General features: G+C 36.5%; 1 protein-coding gene across 1 annotated transcript in view; it reads left to right on the forward strand.

Moving 5' to 3' along the window:
• The window catches only part of Npc1a (Niemann-Pick type C-1a), a 379,153-nt gene that overhangs the window by 292,305 nt on the left and 61,320 nt on the right, over positions 1-25,528 (forward strand). Inside the window, exon 7 of the mRNA XM_068283957.1 lies at positions 8,128-8,320. Within this exon, the coding sequence (XP_068140058.1) occupies positions 8,128-8,320 (193 nt within the window). The remainder of the gene's footprint in view (positions 1-8,127; positions 8,321-25,528) is intronic.

A 25,528-nucleotide genomic window follows, 5' to 3' on the forward strand; every position in this document is an offset into this window, starting at 1 on the left:
ATGAACACTTGGGATTTCAAAATGTCTACCGAATAGGTATGACCTAAAATATTTGGTTGCCCATACGATAGATAGTAGTTTCTTTTTTATGGCTGAATAATTAAGTTCATCTTTAGTTTTCAACTAGCCTAACAACGGGTCTATAATCCTGTGAGATGAAAGCACCTCAAGCTATATTGCTAGCATCTGTGGTTAGCAAAATGTTTTTTTGAAACCAGGGTATGCAAGTATGGGATCGTTCATAAGGAGGCACTTTAATTCTTGAATATAATGTGGGACGTTAATGTTAAACTTAGCTCCTTTCTTCAAACAAAGAAATAGGGGTTTTGCAATATGTGCAAAATTTTAATTGAATTTACGGATGAATCTGATTTCAAACAAAACTATCAGATTTATTTTTTTACCCTTGCAAAAAGGGTATATTAATTTTGGTCAGAAGTGTGCAACGCATAGAACGAAGCATCTCCGACCATACAAAGTATATATATTCTTGATCAGCACGACGAGACGAGTTCAAATAGCCATGTCCGTCCGTCCGTCCGTCTGGATCAACGCAAACTCCTCCTAGACTGTAAGAGCTAAAGAGCTGAAATTTTGCATGTAGGCTTGTATATACTGCAGGGTTTGTATATCTCGGATTTAGCCGGATCGGACCACTATATCATATAGCTCCCATACAAACCTTAAAGTCACGAACAGTGACTTTTCTCAATAACTTCGTTATTTTCTGTGCTATTATCGTGAAACTTAATTTATAACGCCTATAAACTACTATGCCAAATTTGAGCAAGACTATATTGGTAAAGATAGGGTAACTATATCATATAGCTCCCATAGGAACGATCGGTCGAAAACAGTGACTTTTGTAAATAACTTCGTTACTTTTAACGCGATTGCTTTCAAATTAAACATTTCTTAATTTAATATATCTGTTAATAACTGTGCCAAATTTGATAAAGATCGGGCGACTATATCATATAGCTCCCATAGGAACGATCGGCGGAAACACGCGAAGACACCAAAAGCATTGTTTATTGAAATAGTAAAATTCTGTATACAGAAAAAACAAAAATTTCACTTAAGGAGAAAATCAATATTCAATTAAAAGGAATGCCGATGGGATCCCCAGCCTCACCAGTCTCTGCCGATATTGCAATGGGGGATCTTTTGGACAAAACGGTGAATTAAACTCATTGACATAAAAATTCGTAATAAAATTGGAAGAAGACGGAAAATTACCTTATCTAGACTCCATAGTAGGTAGACGAGGAATCGAACTTCAACTCAAATGGTAAAAAAAACAAATTCTTCAGGACGCATTATTAATTTTAGTTCAAGACATCCTAAAAAAATTTATATATGTATGTACATACATATATGTACCTATAACTTTATTATATGTACCTATGTATGTATGTACATACATATGTAACGTACATTTTTCTCATTTAGCTTTGAAAACGCATGCATGTAAGTACAACCATGTAAATGCATTCATATGTATGTACATATTTATGTATGTATGTTATCATTACTATTGAATACGTATGCGTACATACATATTCAAATGTTTGTACACACTTGGCCTTACAACACATGCGTACACACATCTATGTATGTATGTACATATGTATGTACATATGTATACATTTTCGGCAGGCAAGTGTTCATGCATATAAGTATGTACATATGTAAGTACATTTGTCAATGCTGGCCGAGGAAACTAAAAAATTTGCAGAGTTCTTGCAAAGCTTTGGAATGGCGTGTTTGCTAAATTGTTGAATAAATTACTATCAACTTTTTTTTCACGGGTTCTACCTGTAGCAGCGGCTGCCAAGTATCCTCAGCGCATGTTTTTTTTTTTCTTTTTCTTTAAATTACATACATATGTATGTATATTATTTTTCATACATACATATTTAATCTTATATCATATGTACATATGTACATATGTTTTGTGCTATGTACATATTCATTTACCTGTAAAACCTATACATACACATAGACATGTGTATATGTATGTACATACATATATCTATGTCAGTACATACATACATACATACGTATGTACATATCAGATTTAGTCTTGTAAACGTACATATGCATACGTATACATAACTACATACATATATGGAAATACGTATGTACATATGTATGAACATATGTACATATGTACATATGTTTGTATCTATGTATAAGAGTTACGCTTAAACCAGAGGGCCGGGGCTAAATTTGACCGCGTCAAAGTTTGTATACCCTTGCAACATTTTTGGTAACTCTTTCCTTACCTATAGGCATCAAAGTGGAAAAACGTTTAAGCTAAAAAGGCTAATGTTTCCGAAAAAACGGCGTACAATCTTAGCATAGGAAATAACGAAGTTATTGACAAAAGTCACTGTTTTCGAAAGATCGTTCCTATAGGAGCTATATGATATAGTCACCCGATCTTGATCAAATTTGGCATAGTCGTTTATATATGTAATTAACTCACCAATATTAAATTTCAACAATTCGACAATAGCTCAGAAAATAACGAAGTTATTGAGAAAAGTCACTGTTCGTGACTTTATCATTTGTATGGGAGCTATATGATATAGTGATCCGATCCGGCTGAATCCGAGATATACAAGCCTAAATGCAAAATTTCAGCTCTGTAGCTCTAACGGTCTAGGAGGAGTTTGCGTTGATCCAGACGGACGGACGGACATGGCTATTTGAACTCGTCTCGTCGTGCTGATCAAGAATATATGTATATACTTTATATGGTCGGAGATGCTTCCTTCTATGCGTTCCACATTTTGACCAACATTAATATACCCTTTTTGCAAGGGTACAAAAAGTTTGTGCACACAAGAGCGTCGCCTAGTACTAGCATGGGGTGTTACCTTCACTCCCCCAATACTGCGATCAATTTAGTGAGACTTCAAATCGAAATGTATTAACAAAATTCAGCTACACTTCAGTGACCCCCTAAATTCGACGAATTCCTAGAGAGCTTCGCTCTACCCGGGGGTCCCGTGACACCTCATTGCTTTTTTTTGGTGTCATCAATATTGTGTACCTACACGATATTTCCATTTAAGACTTTATCTTGCTCTTTCTTTTTATGCTTTTCAAGAAATATAACCGTCTTAACAACAACATAATTTAGTGCTGTAAACACATTCCATGAGAAACAGAGATTTCCCAGTTCAAGGAGGTACTAGAGTACAAATGAGTTTCATCCTGACAGTACCACATTTATGCTGTTTTACGAATGCAGCAGCTACGTTCTGTTTCTACCTAATAGATGAAATACATAATATTCAGTTTAATAGACTTAACTAGTTGGTGTAGAATATTAATAAAATAAAGGCTAAACGACTAGAAATATATATGTATACCCTTCTTTAATTTCCGGATACACTCATGACAAACAAACAACAATAAAAAAATAATAATTGGATAGCTAATAATTATAGATTTAAATGAAACATCGTAGATCTTATGGAAATATCCATAAAGGAGGTCTACAGCAAACTATTAGCTAAGACCCCTTTAATTAAAGACGTACCCGAAGAGGTATACGAGCTTTTCAAGAGTTCATTGGAATTAATAAATATAGTAGATGCGGATGATGAAGTGAAAGATTTATAAAATTCAGATGTAGAAGTAATAGTTTTGAAAGGTTGAAAAAAAAAACTAGAGAGCCGGGTCTAACTTCGACCGCGCCGAAGTTTGTTCAATTCGTGCAAAGTCGCTCATGGGTGTAACAAACTAACTAATATTAAATTTCAATATTTTTCAAATGTGATTAATTTATCTTCGATGTCATTTTCACTATTTATAATTCTGGTTTTTCATTTACTGTTTTATGGAATCTTTCTACGTCTGAAATGCCGTTTTTACTTGTTGTGATTTGTAGCCAATTTTTTAGAGCTATACACATAAATGCTGAATCTTTGTCTGATTTTATTTCTATTGGTTTGCCCATTTCAGTGAATACTTACATTATTGCTCTCTTGGCTTCTAACCAATCTCTAGACTTTACTTCTACAGGTGTTGCAAATTTGGAAAAAATGTCAATGCATAAAAGAATTGTAAATTGTCGATTATGAAAAAGTCCATGACGTTTTTTTTCTCTGATATTAAAAGTTTCTGGTGTTATTTTAAAAGTTTTGTATTTCTATTTTCTATCTTTGCGATATTGCATACTGAGCATTCATTAATAATGTTTTGAATTGGGTTTCAAAAATCGGGAAAATAATATTTTTCTTTAAACAAATTAATCGTTTTTTCGATTCCTGGATGTAATAATTCTTTATGTTGTTTTAGGATTATTTCTTTAAATTGTGTAAACGTTTGAAGGTCCTCTAACTTAATGCTAGATTTCGAGGTTTTTGTATTTGCGTTCGATCGTATTATTTCAATAAAAGCTTGTTGAAATATGGGAAAAATGATTATATTCCTTTGGTAAGCATTGGTCATTTCTTTGTATGTTATTTTTATGTTTGATTTATAAAAATAAGTTGTTATTTCTGCTTTGTCTTCTGAACCTCTAATGAATTCTATTTGCCTATTGAAATAATTAATGGGTTTTCTACTAATGGAATGTAATTTTCATTATCCTCATGAGCACTATGTATTGTAGCTGCTGTGCTTTCTGTTGATCCTAAAAAATTTTCATCTATTTCAATTCTGGAAAGGACATCTGCTACGTGATTTTCTTTGCCAGGAAAATATTTAATTTTGTAATGAAACTCATTTAGTTTTATTTTCCATCTTTGAACTTTCCTATTTGGTTCTTTTATATTGTTGAGCCATACTAAAGGCTTATGGTCGCTCAGAATCTCGAACTTTCTACCGAAAAGGTATGGCCTAAAATATTTGGTTGCGCCCATACAATGGATAGTGATTCCTTTTCTATGGGTGAATAATTCAGTTTGTGTTCGTTAAGTGTTCTACTACCATAAGAAAAAGGTCTATGGTCTGACAGGAAAGCATCTAAAGCTATATTGCTAGCATCTGTGGTTAAAAAGAATGGTTTTTTGAAATCGGGATATGCAAGTATGGGATCATTCATAAGGAGATATATATAGATAAATATTTAGTTTATGTTTTTTTTGCAATATGTGCAAATTTTGGTATAAATTTCCGGAAGAATCCGCATAATCCTAAGAATGATTTTATTTCTTTTGGGGTTTTGGGGATCGGAAATTTTTGAATTGCTTTGCTTTATCTGTTGTTATTAGATGACCAAGGAATGCTGTTTCTTTTTTCATAAATTCGCATTTGTCCAGTTGCAGCTTAAGATTAGCTTCTGTTAGTTTGTTAAATACCTTTGTTGAGGAACCAATTGTCATACACTGCTATATTCAGCAAAGCAAAGTCTCATGAATGATCTTGCACATCTCACAATGCTTTTGTTTTTGTATTTTCTTAAGTTATAATGAGAGCCACCCTGAAACCTTTTAAATTCAACCTCCAAAAAAAAGACACAATTTATTTTTTTTAAGAGACGCGTATACAAACCAAAGCAAAATCTAACTGCAATTTGCAAAACGAAAGAAAGAAAGGACAAAAAATATTTGTAGTATTAAAAGACACAACAACAAACTCTTGCCAAAATTACGGCCGGAAGAAGACAAGACAACCCCACATAAAGAAAACTACACTGTAAAACGAAGAGCGCGGGTGGAAACGAACGACTAAAAAGTCAAAAACTAAGCAGCGCAACAATAAAATAAAATATGCAGTTATTTTTTTGCCTCAATTTAAATAAATGTTGACTTTGATTAAATCTTTAAATTGAGCTTTAAATAATGAATTTAACACTAAAGGGAGAAAAATACTAGTTAAGCAAGAGTGCGAAAAAACCGACAAACTTCGATGAGTGACTATTATTTAATGCAATGATACTTGATATTATTACCTTGTCATAACTTTCACTCGTTGCAGAGGACGGACGTGTTTTTTTGCGCTTATCAATTTTTATTTTTTTCTCGCGATTAAATACTTTTACAAATTTCTTAAATTCATTATCGGTTTAATTAATAATAATTTCAACATCCGAATTTTATTTTCATTTCACGAATTCTTGCTGTCGCTTTTGTTTAAATTTAAATAAAATCAAAACTTACAACAATACTTGCATTAGCGGTGTTGTTGTTTTGCTTATCTCTTTTGCGTTTGTGTCTTTACCGTTTTAACTAACTCTCGCGCTCTTGCGTACAAATTGTTGTTGCATGTGTTCAATTTGACGCGCTCTCCCGCTCTTTCCTATTCTTGATTGATTTGCGCTCTCGTCTTTTGCCTACCCGCGACTCTGTGATACGTGTTTTTGTTTTTTGTGCTTTCATCTCTTTTTATTCTCTAGTTGTGAAGGCTTACTCTGCACATTAACCCTTGTGTCAGAACTGGTCAGTATATTCTTATACACAGAATTTTAACCCTTAGAATTTTTATTTTTTATTTTTTGTATTTCCTTTTTTTAATTAAATTAAACTTTTTGATAAAATGGTTGTCTGCTCAAAAAATAATTGCATAGTTGCCACTAATGCGGTTGACTCCCATGATTATATTCTGTGTTGGTTGTGTGACAATGCGGTTCACGTTAAGTGTGCAGGTTACACAGGCAGAATCAAGGAGTCTATTGCTAAAGGTGGTGGCTTAAAATATGGATGTGATGCTTGCCGAGAGGTCGAGAATGAGATGCGCTCTTTCATGAGGCGGACTAGAGATAGTTTTGACACTTTAAGGGCAGGTTTTAATAAACTCCAAGCGGAGTTTACTGCGGTGGAGACTCAGTTCAGAAGTTTATCGCTTATGAATGAGTAGACGGAGTAGACATCCTTTGATACCCTTATCCCTTAGTCGTTGTTCTTCTAACTATGCTATGCATGAACCTTTTAGGGTCCTCTGCTCTGATTACAACCTTCTATTCCCTGTAATCAGCTCAGAGTTTTCTACTAATATGCTTAAAACATCTATCCTATCCCATTTAGTTAATAGATAGCTATAGTATTATTTGTTTGTCTGTTTTTTCTATTGTGTATTTGTCCACGCGATTCGTGCCGTGCGTTATACGGCTGCACCCCTCGGTCGGTCGGGTGGGAGGTGGGCAGTTATCTGCTTGGGCTCGCGCGTAACAGGCTATGTCCTGGTGTCGTAGGGGCCACTTGAACGTACTGCGCATAGTATCGTCAACGTCCGCTATAAAAACACCATTGGTATCAGAATTGAAAACGTCGTGCAATTAATCCATCTAATACTGATTGGAATTATTATGACTGGCTAGTTTACGTTTTTTCTCAGAAAACTACGGTTTAATAAGCTGTCTTCAACTTAAAACAATAACTGTTTTCTATCTTGTTTTTAGATTAGATTCTGTTGTACTTATGAGTAAACTTTCGGCCATGTCGTTAAGGACAAAAAGATCCTGACATTGAAATCAAGTCCATCCTGCCTATTGTCTCCAATTTCTGCTCTTGCTGCAGTATTAAATTGGAGTTTCGTACGGAAGAATATAAAACCCAATCTTTATTTAGAGAATCGAACTGAATTTTTCAACAAAAGTATTGAGTTCATAGGTAATCTTATGCTGTAGATTGTCGCAATTGTTAATTAATCTAATGAGATTTTTCTTAATTTTACGTACTCGAATTTCTACACTTTATTTTGCAGAGCGTAAAGTTCAAAGTAAACATTGTATACTATAATTGAATGTACCAAATTTGATCAAGGTAAGATGACTATATCAAAAGCAGTGGCTTTTATAAAAACTTTCGTTTTTTTTCCATGCAATCTATGCAATTTTAATTTGAAGAAATTGCGAGCACACCAAAATAAAAAGAGACTTCGACTTTGTTTGTGTTTTAATGCATTGATTTACAGAAAAAAGATTTAAAACATGTAAAAATATATTTGACAAGAAACTCATATATAAACAAAATTTATATATATTTGTTTTGTGTCTTTTATTTATATGTTGGTCGGTTTACAAATAGCGAAAATTAGAGATGCATAAAATATTGAGTGGTCTGATAGAACTTAAGGGTTTGCTTATGCAATGTCAACAGCAAGCATAAATGCGGGAAGACTGTTACCAATTTCACATATGACTCACAACTTTTGTTTGTATCGTTACAGAGTGAACTACCAGCATGCTCATGCAGCGACTGTGCTTTTTCCTGCCCGTGGGCTCCAGCGGAGCCAAAACTATTTCATCAATTAAAAATTTGTGGACTTGATGCTTTTGCTGTAATAATGACAGTTGTCTTTTTTGTTGGAGCTCTTCTTTTTTTAATGGGCTCTTTTTTATTTACAAAAAATTCGCTAAAAAGTATGTATGAATGTTGCTTTTACATAAAACAGTCCTTAATTTCTATGAGTATTTTGGATAACTTAGTATTTATAAGACAACTGGCATGACGTTTCGATTGAAAACGTTTGGAAAACAAGAAGTCCTTTGACTGCTGTTATACCATACACCCATAGGTTGAAATGGTACATTAAAGTCGCCAAAATGCATGTAACAGGCAGAAGGAAGCTTCTCCGACCCCATAAAGTATATATATTCTTGATCAGGATCAACAGCCGAGTCGATCTATCCTTGTCCGTCTGTCCGTCCGTCCGTCCGTCCGTCTGTCCGCCTGTCCGTATGAAAGCGAGAGCCACCAAATTTGGTATGTAGATTCGTGTAGTATGTAAAGTGATCAAATTTATTTCAAATTTTTGCCACGCCCCTTTCCGCCCCCGCGATTTAAAAAAGCCGTTTATCTCAAAAACTATTCTAGCTAGAGACACCATATTTGGTATGTATCTTTGCTTAGTAAATACACACATTATGTATGTGTAAGGATTTTGCCACACCCCTTTTCGGTCCCGTAATTTGAGAAACTCGATTATCTCCCGTATATTTCTACCTTATGCAATCAAATTTGGCACACTTAAATTAATTTTAATAAAATACGAATATCTAGCCAAGTACCAAATTTGATCAAAATCGGACAAAAAATAGTAGAGTTATGCATGTAAACGTTTTTAAGGCCGGAATAGCCCGTTGGCTGGTGGGTGCGCTAGAGTGCTCGTATGCTTGAGTGAGCGAGATACTAAGATATGCTTGTAAAAAGCATGTGAAAATGCATTTGTTTAATAAAATTTAAATATTTGTTTTACTGGTGTACCATACACCAAAGTCGGCGGGACGATAAAAAAAAAATTAAAATAAACAATAATGATTAAAAATGATTTTAATTTTTTTCGCTCAAAATAAAACTCACTTTTGAAAAACGGCTTTTGTGTTAAATATTTTCAAAATATTTTCTTGTGTCGCTAATGCCTCTATTCTATTTGCCCAGAGCACACGCATACACAAACAGACGCAACGCTACATAACCTGCACGTACAGTGGTGGTCAGTAGGTTAGCCCCTTTTTTTATTTTTATACCATACACCCATAGGGTGAAATGGTATATTAAAGTCGCCAAAATGTATGTAACAGGCAGAAGGAAGCTTCTCCGACCCTATAAAGTATATATATTCTTGATCAGGATGAACAGCCGAGTCGATCTAGCCATGTCCGTCTGTCCGTCCGTCCGTCCGACCGTATGAACACGCAGATCTCGGAGACTATAAGAGCTAGAGCCACCAAATTTGGTATGTATACTCGTGTATTATGTACATATATAGAGTTAATTGGAATTTTGGCCACGCCCTCTTACGCCCCCAGGATTCACATAAAACTATTTTTCTTCAAAAGTATAACAGCTAGAGACATCAAATTTAGTTTTTATACCCGTTTAATTAGCGCGCAGAAATTAATTGTTCAAACTTTTTGCCACGCTCCCTTACGCCCCCAGGAATCACATAAAACTGTTTTTCTTAAAAAATATAACAGCTAGAGACATCAAATTTGGTATGCAGACTAGTTTAATAGACGCGCAGAAACTGGCTTTTTAAAAATTTTGCCACACCCACTTCCGCCCCGCAAATTAAACAAAACTGATTTTATCAAAAACAAACAAAGCTAAAGTCACCAAATTTAGTATGTATACTGGCGCGCAGAGTATATATATTTTCATATTTTGTCACGCCCACTTGCGCCTCCATAATTTAGAAAAAACCGATCCCCTTCTGTAGTTTTTTGACCATCGCATTCAAATTCGGCAGACTAATTAATCTTATATATTTCTACAAAACTACCAAATTTTGTTGAAATCGAAATAGAAACATGCAAAAGTGCGTATGAACGTATTTTACAAAGCAGTCCACAAGGCCAGAATTGACCGTTGGCTAGTGGCGGCGCTAGAGTGCTCGTGTGTTTGTAGAGTGAGCAAAATAGCACATACTATGAAACATGTAAAAACAATTTAATAGACATACATTTGGTTTTCGAAATTTGAAATATTTGTTTCACCTGGTGTATGGTATACAAGGTAATACAAGGTATGAACTGGTAAGCCAAGGACCCTGGCTGCGCTGAAAGACAATACCCGACAAGAAATTGCTGCCATACCGGCCGAAACATTGGGCTAAGAGATGCGAAATGCCGAAAAGAGGGGCAAATTTTGCGGCCAAGGCCAGAGGCAGTCATTTACGAGATATCATATTCAAAAAGTAGTTAGAAGAAATCTCCTTGGATCTAAATAAATGAATTTGAAAAAAAAAAAAATTTTAAAAATCCCACTTTTTACTTTACTGTTACAAAAACAAATCCTTTCACTTTAAATGGCCCACCCTGTATATTGGCCTTAATCTATTAACAAAATTTATCTCTAACATGTAATTTGTTGGGGGTTTTCACCCGTTCTTCCGCGGCATTGAGCGCAAATTTGATCAAAATCGGACAAAAAATAGTATGTAAACGTTTTTAAGGCCGGAATTGCCCGTTGGCTGGTGGGTGCGCTAGAGTGCTCGTATGCTTGAGTGAGCGAGATACTAAGATATGCTTGTAAAAAGCATGTGAAAATGCATTTGTTTAATGAAATTGAAGTATTTGCTTTACTGGTGTATGGTATACCTAAGTCGGCGAGACGACTTACTCACTTCGTTCTAATCTAAACTTAACTTCTTTAGCATAATCATCTACGGTTTATAAAGGTTCAATTCCATTTATGCTATTAAAATGGATTGGTAAATTTAGGTGCGCGAAATAAGTAAGTGGGACACTACGTATGTACATATCTATATCAACTAAACCGATTAGGATATTATTATAAAATAAATTTATCTTTGAAGCCCACTAAAATGGAATAAAACTTAGTGTAAAATTAGAAAAACTCAACCCAAATTTCGAACGAAAAAAATTTCAAAAGAATTAGAGAGACTTTGAAATAAGCTTCTGTGAGTTTTGTTGTATGATTGGGTGCATTATCACGCTATAAAATGTATGCATCCTGTCCACATTGCACGAAGACGATCTTGAACAACTCAACGTAAAACACTTTCGAGTACTTTCACAATAAGCAGGAATTCCGTCCATATAATCATATACAAATTTCTGGACACATGGGCTGGTTTTGGGTCGCGCAAATCGCAAATTTGATAGCGCTACCCCTCGGGTTTATCTAAGTTAAACATTTTTGGTTATTAAAAACAATATTTTTAAACACAGTTTAAACTGAGAGTACAACGAACAGCTTTATGGCTTGGTAGAAGCTCCGGTTTCATGAGTTTTTTTTTCAATATAAAGCATTATATGATCACTGCAGGATTTATGCACACGTCTCGTGGATATCGATAGACAAAAATTACTATCTATTTGGGAAGCCGTAATATTTTATTTGATCGCTAGATTTCATATTCAGTTGTCACTGAATATTGGGCTCATATCATAATGGGGGTTTCTTTCATAATTTTCCCGGTCTTTGTATCATTTTCCACTGTTTTTGTTTTCGCAAAAATGTTCTGCAATTTTGCTAATTAAGATCTCCATATTACATAGTGCCATCGGATAAGAGTGCAAAACTTGGCGTTTTTCTAAATAAAAAAAATAGTTACTAATTTCAACAAATAAGCTCCCTTGCATATTTATTAAGTCACTTGAAAAATATATATTAAGAAAATGAAGAGGAAAAAGAAACAAAAATAGTACAAAAACAATAGGTATGTCGCCGAGTGGACTTCCAGCGGCTTGGTACCCTGAGCGGTAGAGGTCCTGCCTCAAAGTGAGAAAATCCTGGTTCAATCCTCGCCCAAAAATAGTTAGTTTTGGATTTTAATTTTTTTCGCTTCTTTAATAATTATGTAAATGTAATGTGAAACGGTATGGTCGAAGTTGTCATCGCAGTTCTAAAAATCTTTTTAAAGCAAAATGTTATTTGAGAAGTAACATACGAAATTTATATTAGTGTTTAGAAATGTGTGGACTGTATTAATCTTTATTCTGTTATAGTGTAATTAAAGAGAGTTAACAATGAACGCGACTGGTCTGTACCAATGTCAAAATGTAAGTGTTTTTCGTACGCATGCATTTGAAGCTAAGCAGCGTGGTTTGTGCAAATTGAGAATAACGGATGTACCAACGTTGCGTTCACAAACAAATGCAAACGTAAAGAACAATAGAAAATATACAGTGGTTCGTGTACATGAATATTGACTTAAACTATTTAATGTCGTTTAATTCCCAAACATACCGCCCGCCCTGAACGATCGTTCAGAATAACGGTAGATCGGCCACCTTTACAATTGGGCGCTTGATTATTCCTCGAGCTGTCTGAACGCTGACGACTCTAACTTTCTCATCTTGTCCAGGATGAACTTCGGTTATGCGGCCCAGCAACCATTTGGAGGGTGGCAAATGCGGCTCTTCAATGACTACTAGCGTCCCGGGTTGCAGATTTAGGTTTTCGCGTTGCCATTTATTCCTAGGTTGCAGAGTAGATAAATATTACGTTGTGCCATCTTTTCCAAAATCCTTGGACCATAGCTTGCAACTGTTTATATCGTTGCAACCGATTGAGGTTAACATCTAGCAGATTAGGTTGTGGTATAGATGTATACGATTCACCCGTCAGAAAGTGTGAAGGCGTGAGGGGATCCAAACTTGTGTCACCAGCTGAACACAATGGTCTAGAATTGAGTATGCCGTGTTGTGCGACGAAATTCGCTAACTCCTGTGGTTGGTTTTGTAATAGTAGTAACTCTCGTATCTCTTTGAGTTCCTTTTGTGCACCTTGAAACGTGGTGCCGTTGTCAGAATACATATCTGTGATTGGTCCTCTACGTGCCCAGAAACGCTCCAAAGCGGCGATAAATGCAGACGACGTAAGATCACTCACCAGCTCAAGATGAATTGCCTTTGTAGATAGGCAAACAAATACCGCAAACCATGCCTTTCCAAATTTTGGTGTGCGGCCTGTAGAAATCTTAAAAGCGATAGGCCCAGCATAATCTACTCCTGTATGAAAAATACATCTTAGTGGTTGGACCCTAGGTACCGATAGATTAGCCATAATCTGCGAACTGGTAGCTCGTCTTTGCATGAAACAAATCTTGCACCGAAAAAACACTTTACGAACTATGTTTCGTGCTCCAATAATCCAATACTGTTGTCGAACACTGTTGAAGGTACCATCTATTCCAGCATGAAGACATTTCTTGTGATGATGTCGAACAACTAAAACAGCTATAGGCGTAGATTTTGGTATTAAGATGGGATGTTTAGCGTTGTAGCTCAATGATGAATGATCGATGCGTCCTCCAACTCGCATAACTCCATCTTCATCCAAGAATGGGGTTAATCGAATAAGCTTTGATTTAAGCGAAAGTTGACATCCTTTGCTAAGAGCTTCATATTCCTTATCAAAGAATGTACGTTGAACATATTGAACTAGTTGATTATGGGCATGTTGAATTTCTATTGCTGTGATGTGTCTAGAGTTTGAATAGTCTTGAAGTATGGCATCTGGAGTACGACGTAAATAATTAACAAATCGATAGCAATAGTAGATAATTCTTAAAATTCGACTCCAATCCGAAATTTTGCTAGCAAGCTTTTGAAACCAATCGTCCTCCTCTACCGAATGTAGTGTGACTTGTGGGATTGCCCGTTTCTCCAGTGTAACGTTGTTGTCCGTATATTGCAAACATTGTGGGTTGACTGCTGACCATGTTGATTTGGGATTGGACAGCCAACTCGGTCCTCTCCACCACAACTGATGTGCCACAAGTTTTGATGGTAGCATTCCTCTAGAGATGCAATCAGCAGGATTTTGTTCTGACCGTACATGTTGCCAACAGCTGCGTGGATACTCTTCTAAAATTTCAGCTGTTCTATTGCAAACAAATGTGTTCCAGGTGCGCGGTGAGGCAGATAGCCAATGCAGAACTATCTCCGAATCTGTTCAACAAGAACTGCTAGAAATAGAAATTGTTAGCGATTGTTTTATGATTGTCATCAATTTACTCAGCAAATGCGCAGCGTTTAGTTCTAGTCGTGGGATCGATATTGGTTTCAGTGGTGCTACTCGTGTTCTGGAGGCAATGAGCGTAACCTGGTAACTGTCTCCGAATTTTACTCGACTGTACACTACAGCTCCATAAGCTTGTGCCGAAGCATCTGCAAACGCATGCAATTCGATGTCCGTATTTGGCATTGCAATATAACGAGAAATCCGACAGGTCTGAAGTAGGTAAAGCTCCTCTCGTATTACGTGCCAGCGCGCACATAGTTTCTTTGGTAAAGGTTCATCCCACGGCAACGAAGTTATCCAACTTTCTTGAAATAGGATTTTGAGCATACTGTAATGGGTCTATAAATGCCAAGTGGGTCATAAAGCTTCGCAATGTCAGATAACAAAGTCCGTTTGCTTGAAACTTGCGCCTCCCTTTGGTTACTGAAATTGGCTGATAAATCATCTTTGCAGGGGTTCCAGTGTAGACCTAGAATTTTTACAATTGTTAATGATTCGTTCGAAGGGTGATGTTCACAGATTTCTTTTGGGATTGTTTGTAGAAGTGCGTCACAATTTGAACTCCATTTGTGAAGTTTGAAATTCGCTTCATTCAGTAACGAAATAAGGTCATCTTTAAGTGCGATCAACTCGTTCACTGAATCGCATCCGGTGGGAATATCATCAACATATGCGTCTCTTGCCAACGCGATTGATGCTAAAGGGTACTTCTCTTGATAATCATCGGTGAGTTGCTTTAAAACTCGTACAGCTAGAAATGGCGATGCCTAATCCATAAGTAACTGTTAACAAACGATAATGCTGAAATGGTTCGTCTTCTTCCTTGCGCCATATAATTCTTTGATAATTAGTGTGCTTGGATGACACTAAAATCCTGCGAAACATCTTCTCTATATTAGCGCAAAATACATAACGATGCTGTCGAAAACGTAGACATACTCCCAATAAATCTCTTTGTATAGATGGTCCTATGTGAAGCCGGTCATTTAGCGAGAAACCCTTCTCATCCTTTCCAGATCCGTCAAATACAACGCGATATTTTGTAGTCGAGCTGCCTGGTTTAAGTACAGCGTGATGAGCTAAATATACACAAGTATCAGGGTTTTCGTCTATTTGCATCTGTGCTAGAAGTTCCATGTGTCCTTGTTTTTCGTAGTCGTTTATAAACTTCACATATTGCTGCTTAAGTTGAGAATCCTTACGAAATTGCCGTTCCAATGAACTAAATCGTTGCTTAGCCTGAGACAATGTTGGGTAGATGGGTGGGGCTTCATCCTTAAATGGGTAGTTGACGATGTACGTTCCATCTTGTGTGCGGGTATGTGTACTTCGAAAGTGTTGCTCTACTGGATTGGTGGCTTCATTTGTGGCTTTTGATGCTTGAACGTTGTCTATCTCCAAAAAAGTCCGAACCAGTGTGTCGAGGTCTTCATGAGCATGATAGGAAAATACTGGCATTACGGTGTCACTTGCAGCGCTATATGAACCTGCAATGACCCAACCGAATTTTGTATTAAAAGCAAAAGGATTGTTTTTACCAAATGTTTTAATCTCTCCTAAGTAGAGATTCCATAGTTGATCCGAACCCAGGATCACGTCGATAGCATTAGGCTGTTCGTGTAACACCAATACGTTGAACAAATGCTTCAGTCGCCAACGTGATTGACGACCCTGTATCGAGTAGGATCCTACAAATAGTTTTGTTACCCCATGCGTCGATTACAGTAGCCAAAAGAGTAGGTAGAATTGCTTGCTTAGCTTCCGCAGGAATAGTTTCCAAAGTGTGATGAGCAACAGCCGGACCGGAATGCGCCAATCCAGAGTTATGTGACTCTGCGTTACGATTTGCCCGCTGTGCTGAATCTGCTTGTACATTAGAGGCGTCTGATTGCTCTACATGTATCAATGTGTGGTGCCTTAATTTACATAGGCGACAATTAAAGGTTGACTTACATTTCTTGACGTGTTGATCTTTACTAAGGCAGTTGTAACATAATCTAGTTTTATATGCAAACATGCGACGGGAATTCAAATCAGGTTCTTTAAATTTCATGCAATTTGAAATAAAATGAGACTTGTTGCAGTAGGAACAATATGGAGTTACTGTTCTTTGCACAGTGGTATGATGCACGATGGTTCGCCATAATCTGCTTTTATATTGTTTAAAGCAAGTTCAGTAGTAGCCGGCAAATTTAAGAATTTCGTTATAATAGAACGAACGATTAGCGGTTTCTTGTTGTACCTTTGCTCTAACTTCTCCCATGCTTTGTCATAGTTATTATTGGTAACCGTTGTGTGTTTCACAAGTTTCAACCTTCCAAGTATGATTTTAGGTAATGGAATTTTTGGCACTTATTGAGACTTTGTTTTCGATTTATTGAGCCTTTAAATAAATCACTGAATTGCGGCCAATCCTCATAGTTACCCGAAAGCGTTGGAATCTTGATTCTTTCACACTGTAATTTCGATTTGATGCCACTTTCGTTAAGTGTATGAAGTAATTGAGAAGTAAGCTCATCAGTTGAGTTGTCTGGTTTCCGTAGCACGCTGGTAGCTTCTGAGAGTACATCATATGCCTTGTAGTAGTTCTCTTCGCATTCTATAAGCTCCTGACTAGGGTCGACGTAGTTTTCTACCACTTGAAATTGGCAATAATCCTCGCTAAGATCCATCAAATGATCGAACGTGTTTTTGAGTCTTAGTAAGCGATGGTACAATGCGTCGACTGATTCCCCTGAATCAACTGCCTGATATGCGTTGTTGCATGCACGTGTGAGTTGCGTAATAGTAAACGCACGTTGATTAGAAATGCGATTCATCGTTTGACAGTGATGGTTTCACAACTATTTAATTACACTCTAATTAGGCTGATCGAAATATTGAATTCAGAAATCCGTTATCCTATCCGATCCCTATCCCTATCCCGATCCGGCTCGAAGGACCAAAAAATTTGTATGTTTAGAAATGTGTGGACTGTATTAATCTTTATTCGGTTATAGTGTAATTAAAGAGAGTTAACAATGAACGCGACTGGTCTGTACCGATGTCAAAATGTAAGTGTTTTTCGTACGCATGCATTTGATGCTAAGCAGCGTGGTTTGTGCAAATTGAGAATAACGGATATACCAACGTTGCGTTCACAAACAAATGCAAACGTAAAGAACAATAGAAAATATACAGTGGTTCGTGTACATGAATATTGACTTAAACTATTTAATGTCGTTTAATTCCCAAACAATTAGATAGCTTCGGTTACATTATCATCCGCGAAGAAAAAAAAACGGTTCGTGACGACCTGCTTATTTACGTGTTTTTGTTTTTGGTACAAACGCGGTTTATCCGATAGTGTGCTCATCGACTTGGAAAATGCTGTTTGTCAAAAAATCCATTTAAATTTTTTTATATTCGATCAACTTCAATGAAGGTCAATCAGTTGAAGCGGCGCTATATCTTTGTCTGCTTTATTCAAACATCAATTAAAAATTTGAAAAAAAAAAAAAAAAATATATTGATCAGCATTGTCCGTCCGGATCAACAAAAACATTTCCTAGATTGTTCAAGCTACATTGTTGAAATTCTGCATATAGGCTTGTATTTACTGCACAGCTTGTAGATCTCGGATTCAGCCGGATCGGATCACTATATTATATAGCTCCCATAGAAAGGGCAAAGTCACGAACAGTGACTTCTCAATTATTGTTATTTTCTGAGCTATTGTTCAAATAATAAATTTAATATTGGTGAGTTTGTTACACCTATAAACGGCTGTGCCAAATTTGATCTTGACCGGGTGACTATATTATATAGCTCCCATAGGTCAAAATTGATCGAACGATCGTTCAAAAACAGAGACTTTTATGAATAACGTCTGAATTACTTATGAAGCGAACCTTTCGCAAACCTTAGGCTTTTAGATAAAACATTTTTCTTTTTTGACGGCTATGTAAAGGAATACAAATTTTGCGGCGGTCTAGTATGTGGTCGTGTTCGAACATAGCTATCTTCATGGCGCAGTTGGTGACACTATATTTTTCGGGGGACTTGCTATTTTTAAGCCCCTTGGCTGCTTTCCGTTCAGCACTCTTATTATAGCCATGTTTTTGGCTGTGTCATCATGAAATGTTGCCGTGATTAGAGTTGCTAGGTGGGTGTGCTTTACGAAATTATGACAGACTTGCCTGTTCCAATACGCACCCAGTTACCGCTGTATTTCAGTCTTAACGTTTCGCAATTAAGACTACACCGCTTTCCTGTTAGATTAGTGTTGCATAAGCTAGTTGATGCTGATAGGTTGCGCTTGCTGTCAGCTTCATGAGCTCTATTGGTCGTGCCATTGGCCTCGCAGAAGCGGCAATTATAGCCGCTGTTGCTGTCCTTTGTTTTTCCGATAACAGGGCCGCAACATGGCGGACCGACATCTTTAGCATCCCACTGCGTCCTTGTTTAGGCGTATTCCGCACATGGAATACTCAATATTAAGGTTATCACTCTTCACTCTTTCGAGAATGCCTGAATTATCTCAGCTGTGATGGTTTCCCCATCCAAGTCCAGCCGATGCTGACCCGATTTCCGACCTTTTCGACACCAGCTGGATTCAGCTCCAACAATAGATCAACCTTTGCCTCCTGGTGACCAGCTTAAGCATTTCACTGTAGGACAGATGTCCTCTAATTGCACCTCATAGCAGGCCACTTTGGTGATTGTTTTGCTGGTCTTGCCGTCACAGTCTGCCACGCAGGCTCTGATTGTGGCATTTCCTGCGTTCTTTCTTCCGGCCAATAAGGCCAAAATCAAATCGTTTATAAAGACGAAAACCCCATTGAAAAAATTAAATACAGGGCGCTTTTGACCGAAACAACTATGTATAAATGAACCTACCAACCCGCTAGAAATGGAAAAAAACCCGGTTCTTGGCTTTAAGAAAATATACTAAGTTGGCAGTTACAGTTTTTTGTTTGACGTAAGCAATAGGGTTGTCAACACTGCAATAATGTTGCGCGCGATAATTATTTAAAAATGTATGATTTTAATTATAACTTTGGGAGCTCTTAGAAACAAGTTAATTTTAATTGTTTTTCAACGATTTTATTTATTTTAAATAATGTTTCAAAAAAGCACACAAATGTTTCGTTTAAAAATTTTTTATTTTTCTTTCTTACGATATACAAGACCACTTGACTCATCCGCAAATAAAATAGCAACTATCGTTTATCGTGCCAGCTGATATTCTAGAGGTAACAGTAAACCAAAAAGAGTGACTAAAAATGAAATCGCCGTGATTTCTGTGACACCGACTTTTCATCTGCCTCAAAATCTCTAGAGATTGCTGTGAGACATCTGATAAGCAAGAAAATCGAGGTTGGAAACGCGTCACAACGTCAAATCCGAACAGATCATTATGCTGGAAGCGTAAAAAACCCATTTCTTTCATCGGAAAAGCTTAAAAATAATCCATCAATTATAGATTGATATTTAAGCGGTTAAAGGCATATAGTGCTCGAAAATAACCGTGCTTGAGCAAGAAAAATATAAAACAGAATAGATTTTGCTACCCAACATGTGCTTCGGTCCTATTGGGAAAACGTAAATTTGTTTGGATCTGATGCAAGTTGTTTGTATGACGGCAAAAATACTGCTTATGATCCAAAACACACTTTAAAGACCGTAAGGCACTAAGGTGGAAACATTATGTTTTGGGGATGTTTTTTTCTTCAAGTATTTATATTTTGAATAAAGGATCAATGTAAATATAATACTTTACGGACTGAAACTTAATAGAACACCTTTAGGGATTATTAATGAAGAGAATTGCTATGTAAGGTGAGCGAAATAAGCAAGTGGGGAAAAAAGCTTAGGGCAAAATTAGAAAAATATCTAACAAAATTTTTTCAAACGAAATAAGTAACTGTGACAAATTGTAAATTTGGGTCCTAATTTTAAAATAAAAAAAAAAAAAAACCAACTCAAACATTTTTAATCGATTAAATAGCCGTCTCCTCTGTTTTTTATCAATTCCAGTATGCGAGGTGCCATTTAATTAAGCGTGTTTTGCAGCATATTTGGATGTCCAATTTGTCCGATTCTTGAAAAATGGATTCTTATAAGCCGTTGAATCAAGATGCCTAAAAGATTGTTTATCGGATTTGGGTCTAGTCTGCTTGTTGACCAGTCTAAATGAAGAATAAGAGAGACTTTTAAATTAACTTCTGTGAGCTTTGTTGCATGATTGCTTGTATTATCCCGCTAGAAAATAAATGTATCCTGTCCGAATTGCACAAAAATAATCTTGGACAACTCAACATAGTTTTGTGCATTTATTTTATGCGTTATAAAACACTTTCGAGTACTTTCAATAAACGGGAATTCCATCCGTATAATCATATACAAATTTCTGGACACATGGGCTGGTTTTGGGGCGCGCAAATTGCGAAATTTGCGACAAACTTTGTATTTGTTGGCAAACTGTAAGCGAACAGCTTTATACCTAGGAAGAAGCTCCTGTTTCCTGTTTTAGATTTCATATTCAGTCGTGCCTAAATATTGAGAATGGGTGTTTCATTTAAATTTTTTCCGGTCTTTTTTATTTTCGCCAAAATGTTCCGCAATTTTGCTAATTAAGATCTTCACATCAGACAATGCCACAATTTAAATTAATTTTAAATTTTTAAGTTAATTTTAAAAGATTTAAAAAAATTTGTTATTCAAAGTACGAATGTCATGTGCTTATCTAACCAGAAATGACAGCAAAGCAATCTGTCCCATTTACTTATTTCTTTCGCAAAACTTAACGTTGGCATCTATGTATATATTAATGAAACTGGAAAACCCTGTGATACTTTTTCACAATTTTTTGGTCACCGCTGAAGAGCAATACAACTAAAATATAGAAGGAAAAAAATAAGAAAAATTGTATATTTTCGACGAAATAATGTGATAAGTTATTGTCCCACTTACTTATTGCGCACTTATTTTGTTCACCAAATACAAGTTCATAAGGAAAGTAATTATGTTTTACTGATGTAGATGTGTAGTAAAACAGTACACAAAATATTGTAACCATACATCCCAATCAGTTTTATCTACTGATATATATGAACGAATATACTCATTGAACAAACAATAATAATTCGCCAATAACGCGTTTAAATCGTTTGGTGTTTACCCATGAGCTGTATTTATGGATAAGCCATTGCCTACAGCTTCTTATGCCAAAGAATGATGCCACCGATGCTGTTGATGCGTATATGCTGGAAAGGGTAGATAATCTAGAGATATAATTACATTTGTAAGTTTTTCATTGGGTTGCTATTTCAACAGTAACGTTTGAGTTTCTTGACGAAGAAGTGGAAAGATGCAACAAATTTGGACATAAGCTGATATTCGATGACATGACCAAACAAAAGGCTTCGGAATTCGTACTCCTTAAATATCCCATTTTGCTGACAGATGTGACAAATGCGACAGCTGAAACAGTTCTGGAAGAAACGGAATGAATACAAGTCTCTTGTAATTTGTATTAAAAGTAATTTTTTCTACTGCATTTTCTTTGTAACTAACTGAATTGCGATAGTTTGGCGGCTTAGTACGATAACTCATCAGTGGCCCAGGGCTGCTGAGTCTGTTTTTCCAATAATAGTGTCTTTTTACTTTGGCCAAAGTTTTTGTAATGCCTGTATGGCCACCCTGTATAGGATCATCATGATACATATGTAGACAATTTTGCTTCTTTATCCTTATCCTTATACCATATTTTTTATCTTAATATTTACACCCATAGGTTGAAAGAGTATAGTCGCCAAAATGAGTGTAACAGGAAGAAGGAAGCTTCTCCGACCCTATCAATTATATATATTCGTGATCAAGATCAACAGCCGATTCGATCTAGCCATGTCCGTCTGTCCGTACGGAATTTTGGCCCCGCCCCCATGAATCATATAAAACTATTTTTCTTAAAAATTATAACAGCTGGAGACATCAAATTTGGTCTGTATACTCGTTTAGTTAGCGCGCAGAAACTAAATTTAGTATGTACACTGACTGGTAGTTTATTGACTATCGCAATCAAATTCGGCAGACTAATTATTCTAATCTATTTCTACCAAACTACCAATTTTATTGAAATCGGACTAGAAACATGCAAAATATGCGTATGAACGTATTTTACTAAGCGGTCCATAAGGCCAGAATTGGACGTTGGCTAACTTGTTACCAAAAGGTACAAGAGTCACAGCGTATCGAAATCGCCACGAACACTTGAAAAAGCTCTAGATGCTATACTGGCCGAAATATGTTGGAGGACTAAGCAAATATTTGAATTCGAAGAAGATGAAAATAAAAATGAAGAAGTGCAGAAAGATGAACTCTACTGAATGGAGTTCTCCACTAACGAATCGGATTACATTGATCTTGATGAAGGAAATGAACCACAACCAAAAATAACTCGTTTCTAATTTTCCATATTAAAAAATATATTTGTTGTTTTAAATTAATCTTGATATACATAATTCTATAAAAAATAGTTATAAATTAAAAATACTTCCAAAGCTACTCTAAAAAAGGGCTTAATTGAAAGTTTTTCTAGAACTGTAGCTGAAAAAGTCATTTTGGGTTATATAACATTCTTAAAATGAATTTATTTAACCATTAACAATATTTCTACAATAAATGAGGATGATTTAAGTCGTATGCATGAAGAAGAAATCGATATATAAGTCATATTTAGCTCATATGACATACAAAAAATTACCCCCAAAATGAAAAATTTCAACTCGCTATAAAGAAAAAAACGAGCTAACTTAGAAAAACCCAAATAGGGTTTTCCTATTCAATACATGAACTTTCAGAAAAAAAAGGTCCGGTGCGGTTTGATTTCAATAACCTTCAATTTGTTGCATAGTGTTTGAGACATAGAAAATGACTTAAAAATTTTTTTTTTTATTGAATTACCATAAGAAATTCAGGTAAAGTCTTAAATAATTTTTTTTTTTTTTTTTTAATTTTGTATTTTTTTTTTTTTAATTATAGAATTTGAAGTTTTTTTTTTGTTTTCAACGTTTAATATATATTTGTTGAAATTACTCTTAAATTAGAGCCTAACAACAAGTTTGAGATATTTTTCTTAATCTAGTACTTAAGATAAATCCTGGGGATATTGCATGCGGCCCTAATCACCTATTATTGGGTTGGTCTGTCATTTCTTTTAAGACGAGTTCTATTATTAGTTCGCGTAAGGGAATTGGAAAGAACATTAGGGCGTGCATCCAGTTTCGCAGAATACTTCAGTTGTTGAATACCTATCTCAGATTTTACGCTAGATATATTTAGATCATATTGAATGTGGTCGTTCCGTCGTTCCACGGAGCCCCCGTGCTGGATCCTAAAATCTTCGACTGCGCCCTTTGTATAATGTCGACATTGCTGGTACTTGCATTTCCCCATAGTACGGCACCGTAAGTCCAGATGGGTTTCAGTACGGAGTTGTGTAGGAGGACTTTATACTCCAGACGTAGAGGGGACCGAGCATTGATGATCAAATGTAAGCTACTCGCTTTCAGTTTATGCTGTGACTTTTTTGCTTCGATGTGCTTGCGCCAAGTTAGTCTTCTGTCTAGGTGGATGCCAAGGTAAGTGACATCCACGGCTTGAGGAATTGGTACGTTGTTTAGCATTAGAGCTGGACAGTTTCTTCTGTTAAGCGTAAATGTTACATGTTTGCATTTCTGCTCGTTGACCCGGATACGCCAGATTGCTAGCCATTCCTCTACCCTCCTTCAGGTGTTCCTCTAATTTTGCAGAGGCTTGTATTGGGCATTTGAATCTGCTGAGGATTGCAGTGTCATCGGCAAAAGTGGACGTTGTAAGTCCTAAACTCGTTGGTTAGTCTGCAGTGTACAGCAGGTATTATTATCGAAAGCCTGGGCAACGTCGAGAAAGACAGCCGCAGAGTATTCTTTTAGTTCGAATGCTGTTCGTATTTCGGATGTCATGCGATTGACTTGTTCAATTGTCCCATGTTTTTCGTGGAAGCCGAACTGGTGTGAAGAAATTGTGTTCTCCGATGCCAAGAATGAATTTGGTCGGATCTGCACGACCTTTTCAAAAAGGTTCGAAAGACATGGCAGCAAACTAATTGGCCTATATGATGATGGCTGGGTTTAGTCCTTTCCCACTTTAGGAATTATGATGATAGTGGACCTTCTCCATGCTCTTGGAAAGTAGCCAATTCTTATTATAGCGTTGAACAGTTTGCAGATGTATTGTATGGCAATGATAGGGAGTTCCAGGATCATTTTCGGTGTGATTAGGTCATGGCCAGGGGCTTTTTTTGGCTTTATGTGGTTTTTAATAACTGCAGTGATCTCGTCCGATTGGAGTTCCGAGTACTCACTATCCGTTAGTGTGATCGGAGGGGGAAGTACAGATGAGTTTAATGTTGGATTTGGCTGGAAACCCATTTTAAGGCTTTCCACAGAGAATGTTTAGTGCTGGTTGGACTGAGCTTTTCTATGTATTTCCTTAGAGCCCAGCTTTCCTCTTGTCTTAACTCCTTTGAGAGGTTGCGATTGGCATGCCTTAGGCGAAGTTTTGCTGCTAGTGATCGAGTAATCTGCCATTCTCTTCTTAGACATCGTTTTTCCGTTACTAATTGTTCTATCCGCCTGTTCGTAGGCCTGTCAACGGGTTTAGTGTAAGTAGGGGCATGTGGGGTAGACACTCCTGCTGCAGCTTCCATCATCAAGTGCAGAGACTCACATGTCAATGTGCTCTGCAGCATTCAGTTTCGGCGAACAGTCAATGTGGGCGCTCATGTACATTTTAAATTTAATCCAATTTGTTTTGTTGTTTGTCTATATGGGCGATCAAGTACTTGAGGTCTTGTTAATAGTGTGAATACAACTGGAGAGTGATCGCAGGTTAAATCTAGCAGTGTATCCGCAGTGATCCGATTATGCGGAATCCTCTTGGTTTTTGCGAAATCAATCACGTCGGGCACTTTCTGTGGATCTGTGGGCCAATAAGTAGGCCTATCCGGTGAAACGCAATCCATCTTATTGCGTATGTTGACTATTGTGTTGTAGAACTGCTTGCCTCTAGGATTCACTGGGCGAGACCCCCAGTGCGTATGTTTGGCGTTA

This window comes from Drosophila tropicalis, unplaced genomic scaffold (genome assembly GCF_018151085.1).
Source record: "Drosophila tropicalis isolate 14030-0801.00 unplaced genomic scaffold, ASM1815108v1 contig_258, whole genome shotgun sequence".
Taxonomy (NCBI): Eukaryota; Metazoa; Arthropoda; class Insecta; order Diptera; family Drosophilidae; genus Drosophila; species Drosophila tropicalis.